Source organism: Hypanus sabinus, chromosome 15 (genome assembly GCF_030144855.1).
Source record: "Hypanus sabinus isolate sHypSab1 chromosome 15, sHypSab1.hap1, whole genome shotgun sequence".
Classification (NCBI taxonomy): Eukaryota; Metazoa; Chordata; class Chondrichthyes; order Myliobatiformes; family Dasyatidae; genus Hypanus; species Hypanus sabinus.
In genome coordinates this window covers 29,868,346-29,886,302 of record NC_082720.1, presented here as the reverse complement: position 1 = coordinate 29,886,302, position 17,957 = coordinate 29,868,346, and the positions used below count along the sequence as shown (strand labels likewise).

The window sequence follows — 17,957 nt, the reverse complement described above, 5'->3', positions numbered from 1 at the left end:
CTGAGTTCCTCCAGCATTGAGTGTTTGGCTCGGATTCCCAGCATCTGCAGATTCTCTCCCCGTATAGAGGGATCTTTTCCCGGTCCGTGGTCGGCACGATATCCGGGATGCAGCGGCTCGCCGGGCCCTTCCGAAATCTCGCGCGAATTGGAAATTGACTAATGGTGCACGGCGCATGCGTCAGCTCTCTTTTCTCCTGGCGGCCATAAGGGAGCGGGGCGGACGGTAAGAGTCCTTCTTTACAATCAGCCGACATCCGCTGGCTTGCCAGCTTTTCCGGGGCAATCAGTCGTCGATATTATTTAGGGGAGCAATACACTTGGTGCCTGCGTTAATATTTTTGAAAGATGGTGCGCGGATTGGCAAGACAACTGTTGAAGCCCGCGGGGCCTATTAGAAGGGCCGGGGATGGTGGACTGAGGGCTCGGCGTTTGGTTACCGGGCTTGTGTTGGCTCTGGCTCCACACGACTGAGGTAGAGCAATTATTCCTGCTGCCTGCTAAGGTAGCATTTTGTGCTTTTGGTTGTAGACCCGCACCAGCTTAAATCTCTGCATTTGTGTTCCCCGTGTAGCCAATATGAAATTCAACCCATTTGTAACGTCTTCCCGGAGGAAGAACCGCAAGAGGCACTTCAATGCTCCGTCTCACATCCGCAGGAAAATCATGTCCTCCCCGCTGTCTAAGGAGTTGAGGCAAAAATATAATGTTCGCTCAATGCCCATACGCAAAGATGATGAAGTTCAGGTATGGAAAGCGAACAAGAGAAGTTATGAAAATTAACCCGGGATTCTATCTGAGATTGCACCCAAAGTGTCTGATGCAATTCGAATTCTGGATTTGTTATAATGCTGTAATAATGTGCAATACTTGCATCAGTTGGGTGGACAAATTAAAAGTTGGAGATGGATTTTGCTTTTCCTTGGACGTATACTGCAATGTAACTGCTCTCAGATGTATTTCAGAGAGAATTATTAGCACTTCCAGTTTCAGATTTTCAGTGGTTTTTTTGTGTCTTATTGGCATGATGGAAAATGAGGCTTCTCAGACCCATTGGTAGTAATTATCTAGATAGTCGTTTCTACTCAGCCACACAGAAAAAAAATGTAAATACACTATTTTGCACCTGTGGAGAGAGACAGTTACTGTATCAGATTGATGATAGTTCCTCAGCTAGGAGAAAAGAAATAAAAATTGCCTCCAGTTGCAGAGTAGTGGAGGAAATAAAGCAGAGGAAGGCTATGCCTGAAGTAGTGCAGACCAGATAAGAAGGTAGGAGAATGAGATTGAGAGGAGTAATGAATCTACCATGGTGGGGTAGACTTAACGGGCTGAGTGCCTATTTCTGCTCCTATGTTAAGACGTACAAAAAAGCTGTACGTTGACTGCTTCTTTCAACAGATGCTGCCCGACCTGCTGAGTTCATCCAGCTTTTTTGTACGTTTTGATTTGACCACAGCATCTGCAGTATACTTTGTGTCTGCTCCTATGTTAGGTTTCATGGAGTTAATGTTTGTTGGGAATTGAATATTCTTGTACAGAGAGTTAAACAAAACATAGGCATTTATTGGAAGTTGGTTTCAGTATGCGGGAAGAGAATAGACTTGCTCTAATTACTTAAGGTGCTTAAGAATTATGTATGGATGGTCTTCCTATTGAAGGAAGATATACTTAGGGTAAGGAGGATTGCAGCAAAGATTCACCAGATTGATGGATGGTAGGCAAGTTTGTTGTATGAAGAGAGCTTAAGGACATTCCACTCCCTCCACACCAATCCTAACTTCGCCATCAAACCCGCAGACAAGGGAGATGCTGTAATGGTCTGGCGTACTGACCTCTAGCTTGCTGAGGCCTAGCTCCCAACTCTCAGACACCTCTTACTTACCCCTCAATCAGGACCCCACTAAGTTACACCAGGCCATTGCCTCCCACACTATTATTGACTTACCAACCTTATTGACTGGGAATTTCCCGCCTACTGCCACCAACCTCATCGTTCCTGAATCCCACACTATCCATTTCTGCCTCCTACCCGAGATCCACAAACCCCGTGGATCATCGGGAGGCAGAGATTGAGATAGATAAGAGTTATCGGGAGGTAGTCACACCGAAAAGACAGGAGATAGGCAAATGGGTAGCAGTCAAGAGAGGCAGTGGGAGCAGACAGAGAGAGCAGAGCACCCCTGTGCCGTTCCCATCAACAATAAGTATACCGTTTTGGATACTGTTGGTGGGAATGACCTACCAGGAACAAGTTGTAGTGGTCCTGTCTCTGGCACTGAGCTTGGACCCTCGACAGGGAAGGGAAGAGAAGAGAGCGTTAGTGATAGGGGATTCTATAGTCGGGGGGGGGCAGACAGGAGATTTTGTGGGGAAGATCGGGAGTCTCGGATGGTATGTTGCCTCCCTGGTGCCAGGGTCTGGAACATCTCAGATCAGGTGCAGGTTATTCTCAAGAGGGAGGGCAAGAACCCAGATGATGTGGTCCATGTAGGGACCAATGACATGGGTAGGATGTGAGGGGGTCCTGCGTAGTGAGTTCAGGGAGTTAGGTGCGAAGCTGAAGGGCAGGACCTCCAGGGTAACAATCTCAGGATTGCTACCTGTGCCACGTGCGAGTGAGGCAAGGAACAAGGATTGTACAGATTAATATGTGGCTGAGAAGATGGTGCAGAAGGGAGGGCTTCAGGTTTTTAGATAATTGGGTTTTGTTCCAGGGAAGGTGGGATCTGTTCCGATGGTCGGTTTACACCTGAATTGGAGCGGTACTAACATTCTTGCAGGAAAGTTTGCTAGTACTGCTTGGTGGGGGGGGGGGGGGGGTAATCTAAGTTTGCAGGGGGCAGGGATCCAGAATGTGAGAGAGAATAGTGAGATGAAGAATAAAGGACAAGTGGGGTCTACGCTGTTCCGGAATATTAAGTGTGTAGTAGAGAAAGGTGAGGCGGAACAAGTGATAAGGAGGACACATGTACAGAGGGATGGTCTGACGGAACATGGAGTTAAATGTGCAGAAAGAATAAGTAAATTTTGGAAGGACAACGAAATTCATGGGGTGTATAGCCTGATGGGAGTTCGGGGAGCTGGGTTAAGCACAATAGGCAGTGATTTAAACAGAGAAAGGAGAAATGGGCTAAAAATTCTATATCTGAATGCACGGAGTGTCAGAAATAAGGCGGATGAGCTTGAAGCTCAGGTGTGAATGGGTAACTATGATGTTGTTGGGATAATGGAGACATGGCTACAGGGAGATCAGACCTGGGAAATGAATGTACAAGGGTATACTTGCTATCGTAGGGACAGAAATGTGGGCAGAAGGGGTGGGGTGGCCCTGTTGGTGAGTAATGAGATTCAGTCCTTTGCAAGGGGGAGCATAAGATCAGGAGAAGTAGAGTCTGTGTGGATAGAACTGAGGAACAGAAAGGGCAAAAAGACCATAATGAGTGTTGTCTACAGGCCCCCAAACAGTAGCATGTATACAGGGTGCAAGTTGAATAGGGAGTTAACATTGGCATGTGGCAAAAGTAATGTTGCAGTAGTTATGGGGGATTTCAACTTGCAGGTGAACTGGGAGAATCAGGTTGGTGCTGGACCCCAGGATAGGGAGTTTGTAGAGTGCCTACGGGATGCATTCTTGGAACAGCTTGTACGAGAGCCGACCAGGGACAAGGCTATTCTGGATTTAGTCTTGTGTAATGAACAGGATTTGATAAGCAATCTTGAAGTAAAGGACCCATTAGGAGGTAGTGATCATAATATGGTAAGTTTTTATCTGCAATTTGAGAAGGATAAGGACAGATCGGAGGTGTCAGTGTTGCAGTTGAACAAAGGAGACTATGGAGCCATGAGGGAGGAGCTGGCCAAAGTTAAATGGACAGATATCCTAGCAGAAAAGACAATGGAACAGCAATGGCAGGTATTCTTGGGAATAATGCACAAGGTGCAAAATCAGTTCATCCCCTGGAGAAGGAAGGATTCACAAGGGGGAAAGGGGCCACGGTGGTTGACAAAAGAAGTTAAGAGATTGCATAGCAATAAAAAAAAGAAGTATGACAGAGCTAAGGTGAGTGGGAAGACAGATGATTGGGAAATTTTTAAGGAACAACAGAACTTAACTAAAAAGGCAATACGGGGAGAAAAAATGAGGTACGAACGCAAGCTAGCCAGGAATATAAAGGAGGATAGCAAAAGCTTTTTTAGGTATGTGAAGAGAAAGAAGATAGTTAAGAACAATGTTGGGCCCTTGAAGAATGATTTGGGTGAGATTGTTACGGGAAACAGAGAAATGGCAGAAGAATTTAATACGTACTTTAGATCTGTCTTCACTAGGGAAGACACAAGCAATCTCCCAGATGTATGGATGGGCCAAGGACATAGGGTAACAGAGGAAATTAAACAGATTGACATTAGGAAGGAAACGGTGATGAGTAGACTGATGGGACTGAAGGTTGGCAAATTCCCAGGTCCAGATGGTCTGCATCCTAGGGTACTAAAGGAGGTGGCCCCGGAAATTGCAGATGCATTGGTAATCATTTTCCAATGTTCCTTAGATTTAGGATCAGTTCCTGAGGATTGGAGAATGGCTAATGTTATCCCACTTTTTAAGAAAGGAGGGAGGGAGAAAACAGAACTATCGTCCTGTCAGCCTGACATCAGTAATGGGGAAGATGCTAGAATCCATTATTAAAGATGAAATAGTTGGCATATCTAGATAGCAGTGATAGGATTGGGCTGAGCCAGCATGGATTTACCAAGGGCAAATCAAGCTTGACTAATCTATTGGGAGTTTTCGAGGATGTAACCAGGAGAGACAAGGGAGATCCAGTGGATGTAGTGTACCTCGATTTTCAGAAGACATTTGATAAGGTCCCACATAGGAGATTGGTGGGTAAAATCAGAGCTCATGGCATTGGGGGGAAGATATTGACATGGATAGAAAACTGGTTGGTAGATAGAAAGCAAAGGGTAGCGGTGAATGGGTGTTTCTCGGAATGGCAGGTGGTGTCTAGTGGGGTGCCACAGGGCTCGGTATTGGGACCACAGCTGTTTACAGTTTACATCAACAATTTAGATGAAGGCATTGAGAATAACATCAGCAAGTTTGCTGATGATACTAAGCTGGGTGGCAGTGTGACGTGATGAGGATGTTAGGAGAATTCAGGGTGACTTGGATAGGCTGGGTGAGTGGGCAGATACATGGCAGATGATGTTTAATGTGAGTAAGTATGAGGTTATCCACTTTGGGAGTAAGAACAGGAAGGCAGATTATTAGCTGAACGGTGTAGAGTTAGGTAAGGGAGAAATACAAAGAGATCTAGGCGTCCTTGTTCATCAGTCACTGAAGGTGAATGAGCAAGTGCAGCAGGCAGTGAAGAAGGCTAATGAAATGTGAGCTTTTATTACAAAGGGAATGGAGTACAAGAGCAAGGAAATCCTTTTACATTTGTACAGGGCCCTGGTGAGACCACACCTGGAGTATTGTGTACAGTTTTGGTCTCCATGGTTAAGGAAGGACATCCTGGCTGTAGAGGAAGTGCAGCGTAGATTCACAAAGTTAGTTCCTGGGATGTCCGGACTGTCTTACGCAGAGAGGTTAGAGAGACTGGGCTTGTACACGCTGGAATTGAGATTGAGAGGGGATCTAATTGCAACATAGATTATTAAGGGATTGGATAAGATAGAGGCAGGAAATATGTTCCAGATGCTGGGAGAGTCCAGTACCAGAGGGCATGGTTTAAGAATAAGGGGTAGGTCATTTAGGACAGAGTTATGGAAAAACTACTTCTCCCAGAGAGTTGTGGGGGTGTGGAATGCACTGCCTCGGGAGGCAGTGGAGGCCAATTATCTGGATGCTTTCAAGAAGGAGCTAGGTAGGTGTCTTATGGATATGGGAATCAAGGGTTATGGGGACAAGGCAGGAACCAGGTATTGATAGTAGATGATCAGCCATGATCTCAGAATGGCGGTGCTGGCGCAAGGGGCCGAATGGTCTACTTCTGCACCTATTGTCTATTGTCCAGTTAGACCCATTGTTTCAGCTTGTTCCTGACCCACTGATTCATATCAGTGTACCTAAACTCTGTTTTATCCTCCTCCTCCTTCCCCCGGTTCAGTTCCTTCCTATCTACATTCGTGATACCTTGAGTACTCTTGATCTTTTCAAGGATTTCAAGTTCCCTGTCCCCCATCATATTTTATTTTTACTGGATTCAGTCTACTGCGCAGAGGAAACAATGTGTTCATCCAATGGGCAGGAAGTTGTTTCCCAGCATGCGTTCTGGGATCCAGTCCCTATACACCATCCTTCACCAGGAAGGCCTCAAAGCTCCATTTTTTTCTGGACACCAGACTTAACTAGTTCCCCTCCACCACTGCTCCTGCCTGGAGGAACACGTCCTCAATCGAAGTAATTAAACTTTTGGCTCCCCCCGCTTCCTTGGAACAAAAGCAGTAACCATGGGCACTTGCCTGGGGTCCCAGCTATGCTTGCCTGTTTGTCGGTTACATGGAACAGTCTGTTCCAAGCCTACACTAGTGACTGTCCCACACTTTTCCTACACTACATCAACTGTGTGGTGCTGCTTCCTGCACCTGTACTGAACTCATCGACTTTATCCACTTTGCCTCCAACTTCCATCCTGTCCTCAAATTCACCTGGTCCATTCCCAACACCCCTTGCCTTTCTCAATCTCACTGTCTATCTCTGGAGACAGCTTATCCACTGACTCCCACAGCTACCTGGACTATACCTTATCCCACCCTGCTACTTGTAAAAATGCCATCTCTTTCTCTCAATTCCTCCATCGCGTCTGCTCTCAGAATGAGGTTTTTCATTCTAGAATGAAGGAGGTGTCCTTTTTCAAAGAAAGGAACTTCCCTTCTGCCACCATCAATGCTGCCCTCATCTCTTCCATTCCATGCACCTCTGCTCTTACACCTCTTCCTCCCACCATCCTACCAAGGATAGGGTTCCTCTTTCCTCACCTACCACCCCACCAGCCTCCACGTCCAGCACGTAATTCTCCAAAACCTCTACCACCTCCAACAGGAGCCCACCACCAAGGACATCTTTCCCTTCCCACTTTCTGCTTTCCGCAGGGATGGATCCCTTGTCCATTCATCCCTCCCCAATGATATCTGTCCTGGCACTTATTCTTGCAAGCAGTACAGGTGCAACACATGCCCCTACACCATCTCCCTCACTGCCATTCTGAGCCCTAACAAGTCATTCCAGATGAGGCAACACTTCACCTGTGAGTCTGTTCGGGTCAATTATTGCATTCAGTACTCACGGTGTGGCCTCCTGTATATCGGTGAGACCCAACGTAGGTTGGGAGGTGAGCATGTACACTCTGTCCACCAAAACAGGAGATCTCCCAGTGGCCTCCACTGATGGTAAACATGCTTTATGCCATCCTAACTACCCTATCGAGCTATGTAACCACACATAGGAAATCATTTCAAAACACCTAAAAGAAACCAATAGCTAAGAAAAATAACTAAAATTTTGGCTATTACTGCTGAAGAATCAGAAAAGATAGCAATTTTATCCTGAGGCACCTCTTTCTCTAAGTGTCCAACTACATGACTAATTTCATTGTCACAAATAGCCGTGGAACAACACCTATTCTATGGGTAGCCTCCAACCTGATGGCATGAACATTGATTTCTCAAACTTCCGATAACTCTCCACACCACCCCTCCCCCTTCACCATTTCCCATCCCCTTTTCCCCCTCTCGCCTTATCTCCTTACCAGCCATCTCCTACCTCTGGTGCTCCTCCCTCGTTCTTTCTTCCATGCCTTCTGTCTCTTACCCCAACTTCCCAGCTATTTATCCCTCCCCCTCCAGGTTTCACCTATCACCTAGTGTTCTCTATTCCCACCTTTTCAATCTACCCCTCAGTACTTTTCCTCCAGTCCTTCCGAAGGGTTTTGGCCCAAAATGTTTGGCTGCTTTTTTTTCCATTGATGCTGCCTGACCTGCTGAGTTCCTCCAGCATTTTGTGTGTGTTGCTCAGATTTCCAACATCTGTAGCTTTTCTCTTGTTAAGGACAGTAGGTCCGGACTCTTGGATTTTCATTAGTCATTGTACATCTTTGTTTAAAGTAGTTACATTTTGATATCCCAAATAGCTGGCGTGAACTCTAGGTTAAAATTGCATTGGATTCCAAAGTAGTATTGTTGTCCCTTTCCTAAAATATTCTGACATCAGAGTTCCTCTGGCCTCTAGGCATTCTCCACGGCTATTTGTGACAATGAAATTAGTCATGTAGTTGGACACTTAGAGAAAGAGGTGCCTCAGGATAAAATTGCTATCTTTTCTGATTCTTCAGCAGTAATAGCCAAGATTTTAGTTATTTTTCTTAGCTATTGGTTTCTTTTAGGTGTTTTGAAATGATTTCCTATGTGTGGTTAATTAGCTCGATAGGGTAGTTAGGATGGCATAAAGCATGTTTACCATCAAAAGTCAGGAAGTTATGTTGCAGCTGTATAAAACTAGCTAGGCTGCATCTGTGTAGTGCATACAGTTAAAGTTGTCCCATTACAGGAAGGATGCTGCGGCTTTGCAGAGGATGTAGAAGAGATTTACCAGGATGTTGCCTGGATTGCAGGGTGTGTACTAGAACAAGAGGTTGGACAAATTTGGATAGTGGCTGAGGGGAGATATGATAGAGGTATACAAGATTATGAGAGGCAGTATCTTTCCTAGAGTTGAAATGTTTAATATTCCTATGCTTCTCCCTATAGATGCTGCCTGGCCTGCTGCGTTCCACCAGCATTTTGTGTGTATTACTTGAATTTACAGCATCTGCAGATTCCCTGGTGTTTTCTTTCTCCTTTTTTATAGTCCATTCTCCTCTTCTATCAGATTCTTTCTGCAGCCCTCGACCTTTCCCACTCACATGGTTTAAAACTACCACCTTCCAGCTATCCTTCTCCTTCCCCCCCCCCCCCCCACCTTTTTATTATGGCATCTTTCCCCTTCTCAGTCCTGAAGAAGGGTCTCATACTGAAAACGTAGACTTTCATAGATCTTTTCCGTAGATGTTGAATTCCTCCGTTTTATGTGTTTTGCTTCAGTTACCCAGACTTCCTTGTGTTTGTATTTTAGAAAGTGTTTAATGAAAGGGATGCTGCAACTGCAACTTTGGGACTAATTGTTTTTTTCAATCAATTTTATTGAACAGTGGTTCAGTTTTATTGTGTTTTAATGTGATATGTTCATATTTGAGGAGAGTGCTACTGGGAGCATATGCCAAGTTTTTGAAGATGGTGTGTGTCAAAAGCTACTGGATCCAAATACCAGTGTAATGTAAATAGGATACTTTTGTTGCACTCATGTTAAATTTAAGAATTTTATATTTGATCTGTTGCTTGCAGGTCGTCAGAGGTCATTATAAGGGCCAGCAGATCGGCAAAGTTGTCCAAGTGTACAGAAAGAAGTATGTAATCTATATTGAGCGTGTGCAGCGTGAGAAGGCCAATGGTACCACAGTTCATGTTGGTATTCACCCCAGCAAGGTAGGGACTACAACAGAATCTGGTTTATATTAGCGATTCTTGGTGTAACCTGGGAACTGGAATGACTTGAGATGGCTTCCTACCGTTAAACTAACTTTTCAAGACTGCTGAGTGTTTATTATGCCACCAGTACCCAGCTTTTAATGCAATATTAAACTTGGGTCTCGGGTAGATATTAGCAAGAAAAGATAGCACTGTTGGAGCAAAGTTGGAATTTTGGTCACTATCTCCTGAATAATGATGCTATTGCCATTAATGGGGCTTTGCTTGTAGTTTAACTGCTGACTTTGTCTTTACTGACTTATCAAAACTGCTTTGATACCATGAGGCAATTCTGAATCATCTGCATCCAATTAGTTTTTGTGTAATTATTGCCACTTTGGATTTTAACGAATATTGGATTGAGTTCTGCTTGGGCAGTTTGGACAAAGGCTGTAGTAATGTAGAGACTGATGGTTAATTACTTTTAATACTATTCTAATCCTGGAGCTTGTATCGTTTCAGCTGTTCAAGGTTCTACCCACAATGACTTCTTAATTATCTCAACAGAAAGATTATAAAGCATAACATTTAACTTTGATAGCAGTTGATATTTTCAGGGGGCATAAAGAATTATGCACTTTTGATCAGCATGGTCACAGTGTCATAGAGCAGTACAGCACACAAACAGGCCCTTTGGCCACCTAGTTATACAGCCTAGTGCTATTGACCCACACCTAGACCATAGCCCTCCATACTCCTTCCATCAATGTACTTACCCAAACTTCTCTTGAACCTGTATCAACCACTTCCACTGGTAGCTCGTTCCACGTTCATGCCATTCTCTAAATGAAGAAGTTCTTCCTCAGGTTCCTCTTCAATATTTCGCCTTACTTCATACCTCAGTGGAAAATGCCTGTTTGCATTTACCCTGACTATACTTCTTCCTCATAATTTTGTATCAGATCTCTGCCTGGAGTTGTCTATACTCCCAAAAAAAAGTCCAGCCTTTCCCTATAACTCAGGTCCTGAAGTCCTGTCAGCATTCTTGTAAATTATCTCTGTTAATCTTACTGATATTGTTCATGTGAGTAGGTGACTAGAATCGAACACAATACTTATACAATTTTAACATAACATCCCAACTCGGTACTCTTGATTAATGAAGTCAATGTGCAAAAACTTCTTTTCATTCTTTTTACCTGTGTTCGCAGATCCATTTGTTCCAGCACACTTCTCAGTGCCTTACTGATCGCTGTAATTCCTACCCTGTTGTCCTGTCAAACTGTTAACACCTTCTGCTTGTCTGCCTTAAATTCCATCTGCCCATTTTTCCAACTGGTCCAGTTTTGCTGTCCTCTATTCACCCATCCTCATCTTGGTGTCATCTGCAAATTTGCTGAGCCAGTTTATCACATTATCGTCTGGATCATTGATTTACACCAATCCCTGCAGCACACCATTAGTCACAGTCCTCCAGTCAGAGAAGCCACTGTTAACTGCGACTGGTTTTCTGGTATTCTCAAAACGTCTTTAGGATGAGTTAGTCGCGGCCTACCAGGCACAAAGCTATATTAAATATCACTAATCTTGTCCTATCTTTGTGGCCAAGTTTGCAGGAGTTGTTTGGGAAGATGTAATCTAGTTTGGCAGAGGAATGGGAAGTTGGGTGATTGGTCAGAGGATGGAGCAGTTGGTGTACAGCTAGATGTAGTGTGTAAGAGAGAATGTGAGGGCGAACAGGCACAAGATGGGGCAAAATTACAGTCAGTTGGATGCTTTGAATATTTCAGTCTAATGAGAAAGGTATGGGTCAATACATGGAACCACGACGTTGTGACTATTACAGAGATTTGGCTGTAACAAAGGCAGAAACGGCTACGAGATGTTCAAAAGGGATGGGGGGGTAAAAGAAGTGGGCGAGTGGCATTGTTAATCATGGGTAGTATCACAGCTACAGAAAGGGATGACGTCCTGGGGGGGGGGGGGGTTGCCTACTGAGTCTGTATGGGTGGAAATCAAACAAGAGGGGGCCCTTTTTGAAGTATTTTTTAGACCCCCACCCCACATGTGTGCGCGCGCGCGCGCACACACACACACACAGACACCTGAATAGCAACAGAGACAGTGAGAAACAGATTGGAGACAGGTTTTGGAAAGGTGCAAAAGACTGTTGTTGTCATGGATGATTTCAGCTTGAATAATATTGATTGACAGTTCCTTAGTGCAAAAAGTGTAGATGGGGTGGAATTTGTTGGGTGTGTTCACATGGGATTCCTGCCCCAATATGTAGTCAGGCCAACTAGACAAGAGGCCATAATGGATCTGATAGTAACCAAAGAACCCGGTCAGGTGTCAGATTTCTCTGTGGGTGAGCATTTCAGAAACAGTGACTACATCTTTGCCATTGCCTTGGAGAGGGTGCAGTGCAGATGGTATTGGAGGAGGGGGTATTAAGCTATTAAGCAGGAACTTGGGAACAGATCTATTCAGAAATGTGGAGGTGTTTGACATGGTCAGCTCATTCAGAAAGTCGGGGCATGGAATTTGGGGAAATCTGACTGGATTCGGCACTGGCTTGCCCATAGAAGGTGGGATCATTTTTTGTCTGGTTGGAGTTCTGCAAGCATCTGTTCTTGTACTCCTGCTTGTTTTGAGTTTTATAACTGACCTGGATGAGGTGGGTTAGTAAGTTTGCAGGTGACACACAGGTTGGTTGAGGGTTACATTGGGACATTGATAAGATGCGAAGCTGGGCTGTAAAGTGGCAGTTCAACCTGGAGAAGTGTGAAGTTGAATTTTGTATGTAGAATACCTAGTTAAAAGGCAGGATTCTTAGCCATTTGTTACAAGATGATAAGAGGGATAGGTCAAAAAGAAAGTCAGACTTTTCCCCAGGGTGGAAATGGCTAATACAAGGGGCTTAATTTTAGGGTTCGAGGAAAGTGTAATGAGTTGTCAGAGGTAAGGTTTTACTTGAGTGGTGGGTGCATGGAATGCACTACCAAGAGTGAATGGTACAATCAGATCCATTAGCATTTAAGAGGCACTTAGGCATGTGGATAATAGGAAAATGGTTGGCTATGTGGGAGGGAAGCATTAGTTTGATCTTCGAGTAGGTTAAAGGTCAGTATTGTGACCATACAACCTGTACTGTGCTATATTGTTCTATGTTCTATCCAAATACCTATATATCCTGTCTCTTAGACCAATAATTTCAATAATTTGTCTGCTGCTGATTTCCTTGGAGCCATTCTTGAACAGTGGAACAAATTAGCTGTCCTCCAGACCTAGCCTGTGGTTAAAGACATTTTAAATATGTCTGCCAGTGCCCCTGACCTTACTGCACCAGCCTGCAAGGTCCAAGAGGTCACTTTGTCAGGCTCTTGGGACTTAATCACCTTAAGCTGATAAAACTCTTGTCTAATTTTTAAAAAAAGTTTGGGCCTTTCTGTTCCAATAGAAAAATATCTCAACATATCCTGGTTTACAGTTTCTGCTGCCCTGTTGACTAATGCATATTATACATTTGCCCTGCTCTTCATGTTCACCTCTTTCTTTCTTTTTCAATTTTTTTATTGATTTTCATATATACATATAAAAAAAACATAACATAATAATGAGTAAATTATGAATACAATAGACTTGAAGTCACGTTGATAATAAGATAACAATATCCTATTAAACATCAGCAGAAAAAAATACCTTAATCAATCAAGTCCATATAATTATATATGAAAAAAAACAAAAATAACCATTAAAAGAAGAAAAAATTTAAAAATATGTGAAAAAAGTATATATTAAGAAAAATAAAACACTAAACTAAACTAACATGGGCAATAGTAATAGCTTACAAGTATATGATAGTGTCAAAAAAACTCCAGAACTCCATACCTGAACATGAATAAGCAGAAAGAAGGTCTGGAAAAGGCCAAATTAATTCATATGAAAATGTCGAATAAACGGTCTCCAAGTTTCTTCAAATTTAATTGATGAGTCAAAAATAGTGCTTCTAATTTTTCCCAGGCTCAGATAAGAAATAGTTTGAGAAAGCCACTGAAACGTGGTAGGAGGATTTACTTCTTTCCAATTTTGTAATATAGATGTTCACCTCTCATCACTCTGGTATCAGAAACTACTTGCCACTTCCTTTAAAACAATAACTAACATTGCTTGGCCCCAAATCTAGTTGTACATCTTCACAATAAGATAAACTTCTGAATGCTCATTAGATTGATCTAGAATAATCGATTCAAAGTTTGGAATAATTAGTCAGTTGGCACAATTACAGTTGTTTATAGCTAGGTACGGCACATTTTTTCTGTAATGTTCTTTCCAACCTCATTTATCCATTGTATTTGCCTGGAAATGTGTGGTTCCCCTTACCTTTTTGAGGATTCTCTTCTGTCAATTAAATACTACTTTTACTCCTGATGAAAGAAATGGTTTGTGACATCTTGGCACTGACACAAATTTGTGCATTGAATGTTGTAATGACTTTTTTTAACAGCTGCTGATTTAATTTCTTTGTGTGTAATTTAATCTTTAAATAGTGCTGAAGAATTACATGCAATCTATCATCTCTTGCAGGTGGTGATTACCAGGCTAAAGCTGGATAAAGATCGAAAGAAGATCCTGGAACGCAAAGCCAAATCTCGCCAAGTTGGCAAGGATAAGGGCAAATATAAGGAAGAAACCATTGAGAAAATGCAGGAGTAATTTTATGTTCTGCTTCTACTTTAAATAAAAACATGGGGAAATTTTGAGCTATTTGTTTTGTTTTTGGTGCACACAAAGAAAATCCCTATCTTACAAACATACTTAACATGTGTTGAGAAACCATACATTCAGTTTTGGTTTATCTTCCATTGAAAATACTTGTGCCATTTCTCTTGTGTGAAATTTCTCAAGAATTCCATCAGTGTGTAAAATAATGAGCTGTGAGTAAGTTGGCATTCCTATCTGTGGGAAAGCCTTGGATTTCTAAAAACATCAATAGATTGTTAAAGAATTTCATGTAATGAATCTATGTGCTGTTTGGTGTTCATTACGAAAGTTTTTACTGAAATCTGCCATTTATTAATGTACACCCTATCCTCGTATGTGGATTCACAGTTTTGCGTGGAACCTATTTCTACCAGCTTCTTGTATGCATCCAAAACTCAGTTATGCGAGGCTGTTGGGACAAGAAGCTCTCCTTTCCCGCCAATACAAGTCACGTGCGTACATCTCACAGTCTCACTTCTGCCAATCTTGCATTGGTTTTGGCAGCGTGTGGATATGCAATCTTGCGCTCTTAAGCTTTTGTTGTTAATACCTATGGTGCACTGATCTTGTACTTGAAATATTTAACTATGTCTCCTAAGCATCCTATGGCAAGTCATGGGCCATCAGCCAAGCGGCAGAGAACTGTGTTAATACTTGGGGGGGGGGGGGGGAGTTAGAAATTCTAAACAGGGTCGCATCGGGTGAAGGTAACAGCTCTGGGATGCTAGTTCGTCCTGGGTGAGTCCATGATCAGAAACATAAAGAAAAATACTGAGAAAATAAAAAGTGCAGTGATTGATTCATCGCAAGTGTCTTCAAAGATTGTTACCAAAGTGCATAACCCGATTATGACAAAAATAAGAAAATGTTGAGTTTGTACATTGAGCATGAAACAGAAAAAAACCCACTCAGTTCTGATAATCTCTGTGTGAAAGCTTTGGAAATTTATGGTCACCTTTGTTCGGAGACTACTGAGGAAGTGTCAAGTGATATTGTTAGCTTTAATGCAAGTAGGGGATGGTTAATCATCACAGGCTTCGCAACTTGTATGGTGAGCAAGCTGCTGAACACTACCCTTTGATAGGGCTATGATAGCTGAGTTAGGCATCACAGCACAGCAGATGTTTAATGCAGACGAGACCGGGCTCTTTTGGAAGTATATGCTGAAACGCACTTACATAAGTAAGGATGAAAAGACTGCATCAGGTTTCAAGGCAGCAAAGCATAGGTTGACTGCTTATGTGTTCCAATTCCGCAGGAGACTAAGATAAAGCCTCTTTTAGTTTACCATTCACTAAAGCCCCATGCTCTTAAGTGTCTAGTATATTAACTTTCTATGAATTATTACGTTGAATATTACCTTAAATTGGTGAAATACAATATGAATGTTGCCTTGTGGTACTTGCATTTATGTTGTATTGGTATGAAAATCTGAATAACTTACAGATAAAATGTATTTCGGAAACCCTCCAGAACACATCCCTATTTTTTCTATTTAAATAATTCACATTGTGCATTTTTCATACTATGTGTCGACTGCAAGAAACGTATCCCCCGCATATAACGAGGATAGGGTGTAATCCCAAATTCCGAATACAATGTGCTTTAATGATATAGAATTAGAGTCACACAAATTTCTTTAAATATGCTGTCTAGGTCACATTCAAATTGAATGCTATGGTGCATAAATTATTAAAGGTTTAAGATGTGGAACTTAATGCTCACCCTGATTAAATGAGTTCTGGACTCGTATTGAGATCAGCTACAAATTTATCTAATATGACTTTTTCAGCTAAGTGAATTACTTTGCATTCACTTCTCTAAAGTTTAGTGTAGTGAGTATTTTGGTAATGGTGTTTTAGTAATGAGTAATGCAGATGATCTAGATGCATTTATAGATGATGTCATTTTACAAATCTGAACATACTGCCACCATGACAATTGATGTTGAAGGCAAAACTAGATAGCCCGTTGAGCATTGAAATCAGTTCACAGTGGAAATCTTGTATGCCAAAAACAGCATGACATTTGGTGCAGTTTTGCTCCATAATTCCATCATGACTATTTTATTATCCTTCTCAACCCCATTCTTCTGCCCTTTCATTGTAACCTTTGGCACTATAGCTAATCAGGAACCTCTTAACCTCCACTTTAAATACGATTTGGTCCACAGCCACCTGTGGTAATGAAAGTGTACAGTTCTTTACACCAAAAATGAACTACACACTATAACATTCCACTTACTAATAATTTCCACTCAAGATACTCTTAGAAAAGTCTTCGGCACCCTAGCTATATACTGTATATGTCCCTAAGCCTTCTGCACAGTATCGTATGACTGGCATAAATCTGCGTTTTTTTTGCAGCTACTTCATTGATTTTACGTTTGTAGGGCATGATCAATTACAGGAAATGTTATCATTTACAATACATTTCCAGTTTTTCTATATGGAATGGTAATGATGATAAGGCAAACATGACAGTCATCTTAACCACAGATAAAATTGCTTGAATTTTGCCTATGAAACTAATTACACAAGTTTTTATGGAAAATAAATTTAAGAGATGCATTAAGTAGAACAGGCACTTTGGCCCAAAATGGCTGTGCTGCCCATGATGCAGAATTAAACTTTCCTCATCTTCCTATTCGTGATCTGTATCCCTACATTCTTTGCCTGCCATGTATTTGTCAAGTTTCTTGTGAAACATTGCTATAATTTCTGCTTCTAAAACTTTTCCATATGTTGAACCCTCTGGGTTATTTACCATATGCTGAACTCTCTGGGTGAAGATGTTGCCCATCAGGTTTCAATTAAATATCTACTCTCGTAAATTAAATTCCTCTGGTTCTTGATCTCCCTGGCACTGCAAGAAATGCGCTGGAAAATTGCATTCATCCTAACCGTTCCCCACGTTATATACACATACATGGTCACCTTTCACTCACCTGTGTGCCAATGAAAAATGTCACTCAGAATAAGGTTTCTGTCATTGCTTTTATGACATGAAGTTTTGTGACACATCAGTACAGTGCAAAGACAAAATCACTATAGATTACAAAATACATAAATTGTACAACTTCTGTCCATATCTCAAGCAACAACATCCCCTTAAATCTCATCTTGCACTCTTTCCAGCTTCATGCCATCTTTCCCATAGTAGAGTGATCAATACTGAATGCAATATTCCAAATGCAGCCTCAGCAGTGTGTAACTGCAACATTACATCCCAACTGCTGACTGATGAAGGCCAGTATGTCTGCGGTCCATTCATCAAGGCAAGTGAAGGCAGAACAAGTAATGGAGACTGGTCATCTGATATAATTTGCAGAAGGCACAGGTGTGAAGTTACCGAGATCTCAAAGGGTGGAATTTGCGTGAAAGAATGCAAGAACTTTGTAATGCGTTTCGGACAGTGATCGTGTTCACTCTGCAGTTTCCCCAGGACAGAAAAATCAGACACCAGATAACATACCTTCAAGGCTAGAGAAGGGAAGTCTTATGAAGTTTTTTTGTGTGTGTAGGAAGTGGCATTTACCTGAAATAGGTTACTCGGGTGGTAATAGAAGCAGCCAGACTGGAAGCTTTTCTGTAGATATATATAAAGGGAATGGAGGTACACAGGAGGATTGCATTAATCTAAATGAGTCAGCCAATTTTTTTTATTAAACAAAATATACTTTATTCA

At 42.2% G+C, this 17,957-nt stretch overlaps 1 protein-coding gene across 1 annotated transcript; it reads left to right on the top strand.

The window, feature by feature from the left end:
* The first annotated feature begins 108 nt into the window (after positions 1–108).
* rpl26 (ribosomal protein L26) lies at positions 109–14,269 on the top strand. The gene is made up of 4 exons (XM_059990172.1): positions 109–225; positions 574–746; positions 9,384–9,524; positions 14,094–14,269. Exons 2-4 carry the CDS (start codon positions 579–581, stop codon positions 14,220–14,222), a joined length of 438 nt encoding a protein of 145 aa, XP_059846155.1. The 5' UTR covers positions 109–225; positions 574–578; the 3' UTR covers positions 14,223–14,269.
* Positions 14,270–17,957: the final 3,688 nt, after the last annotated feature.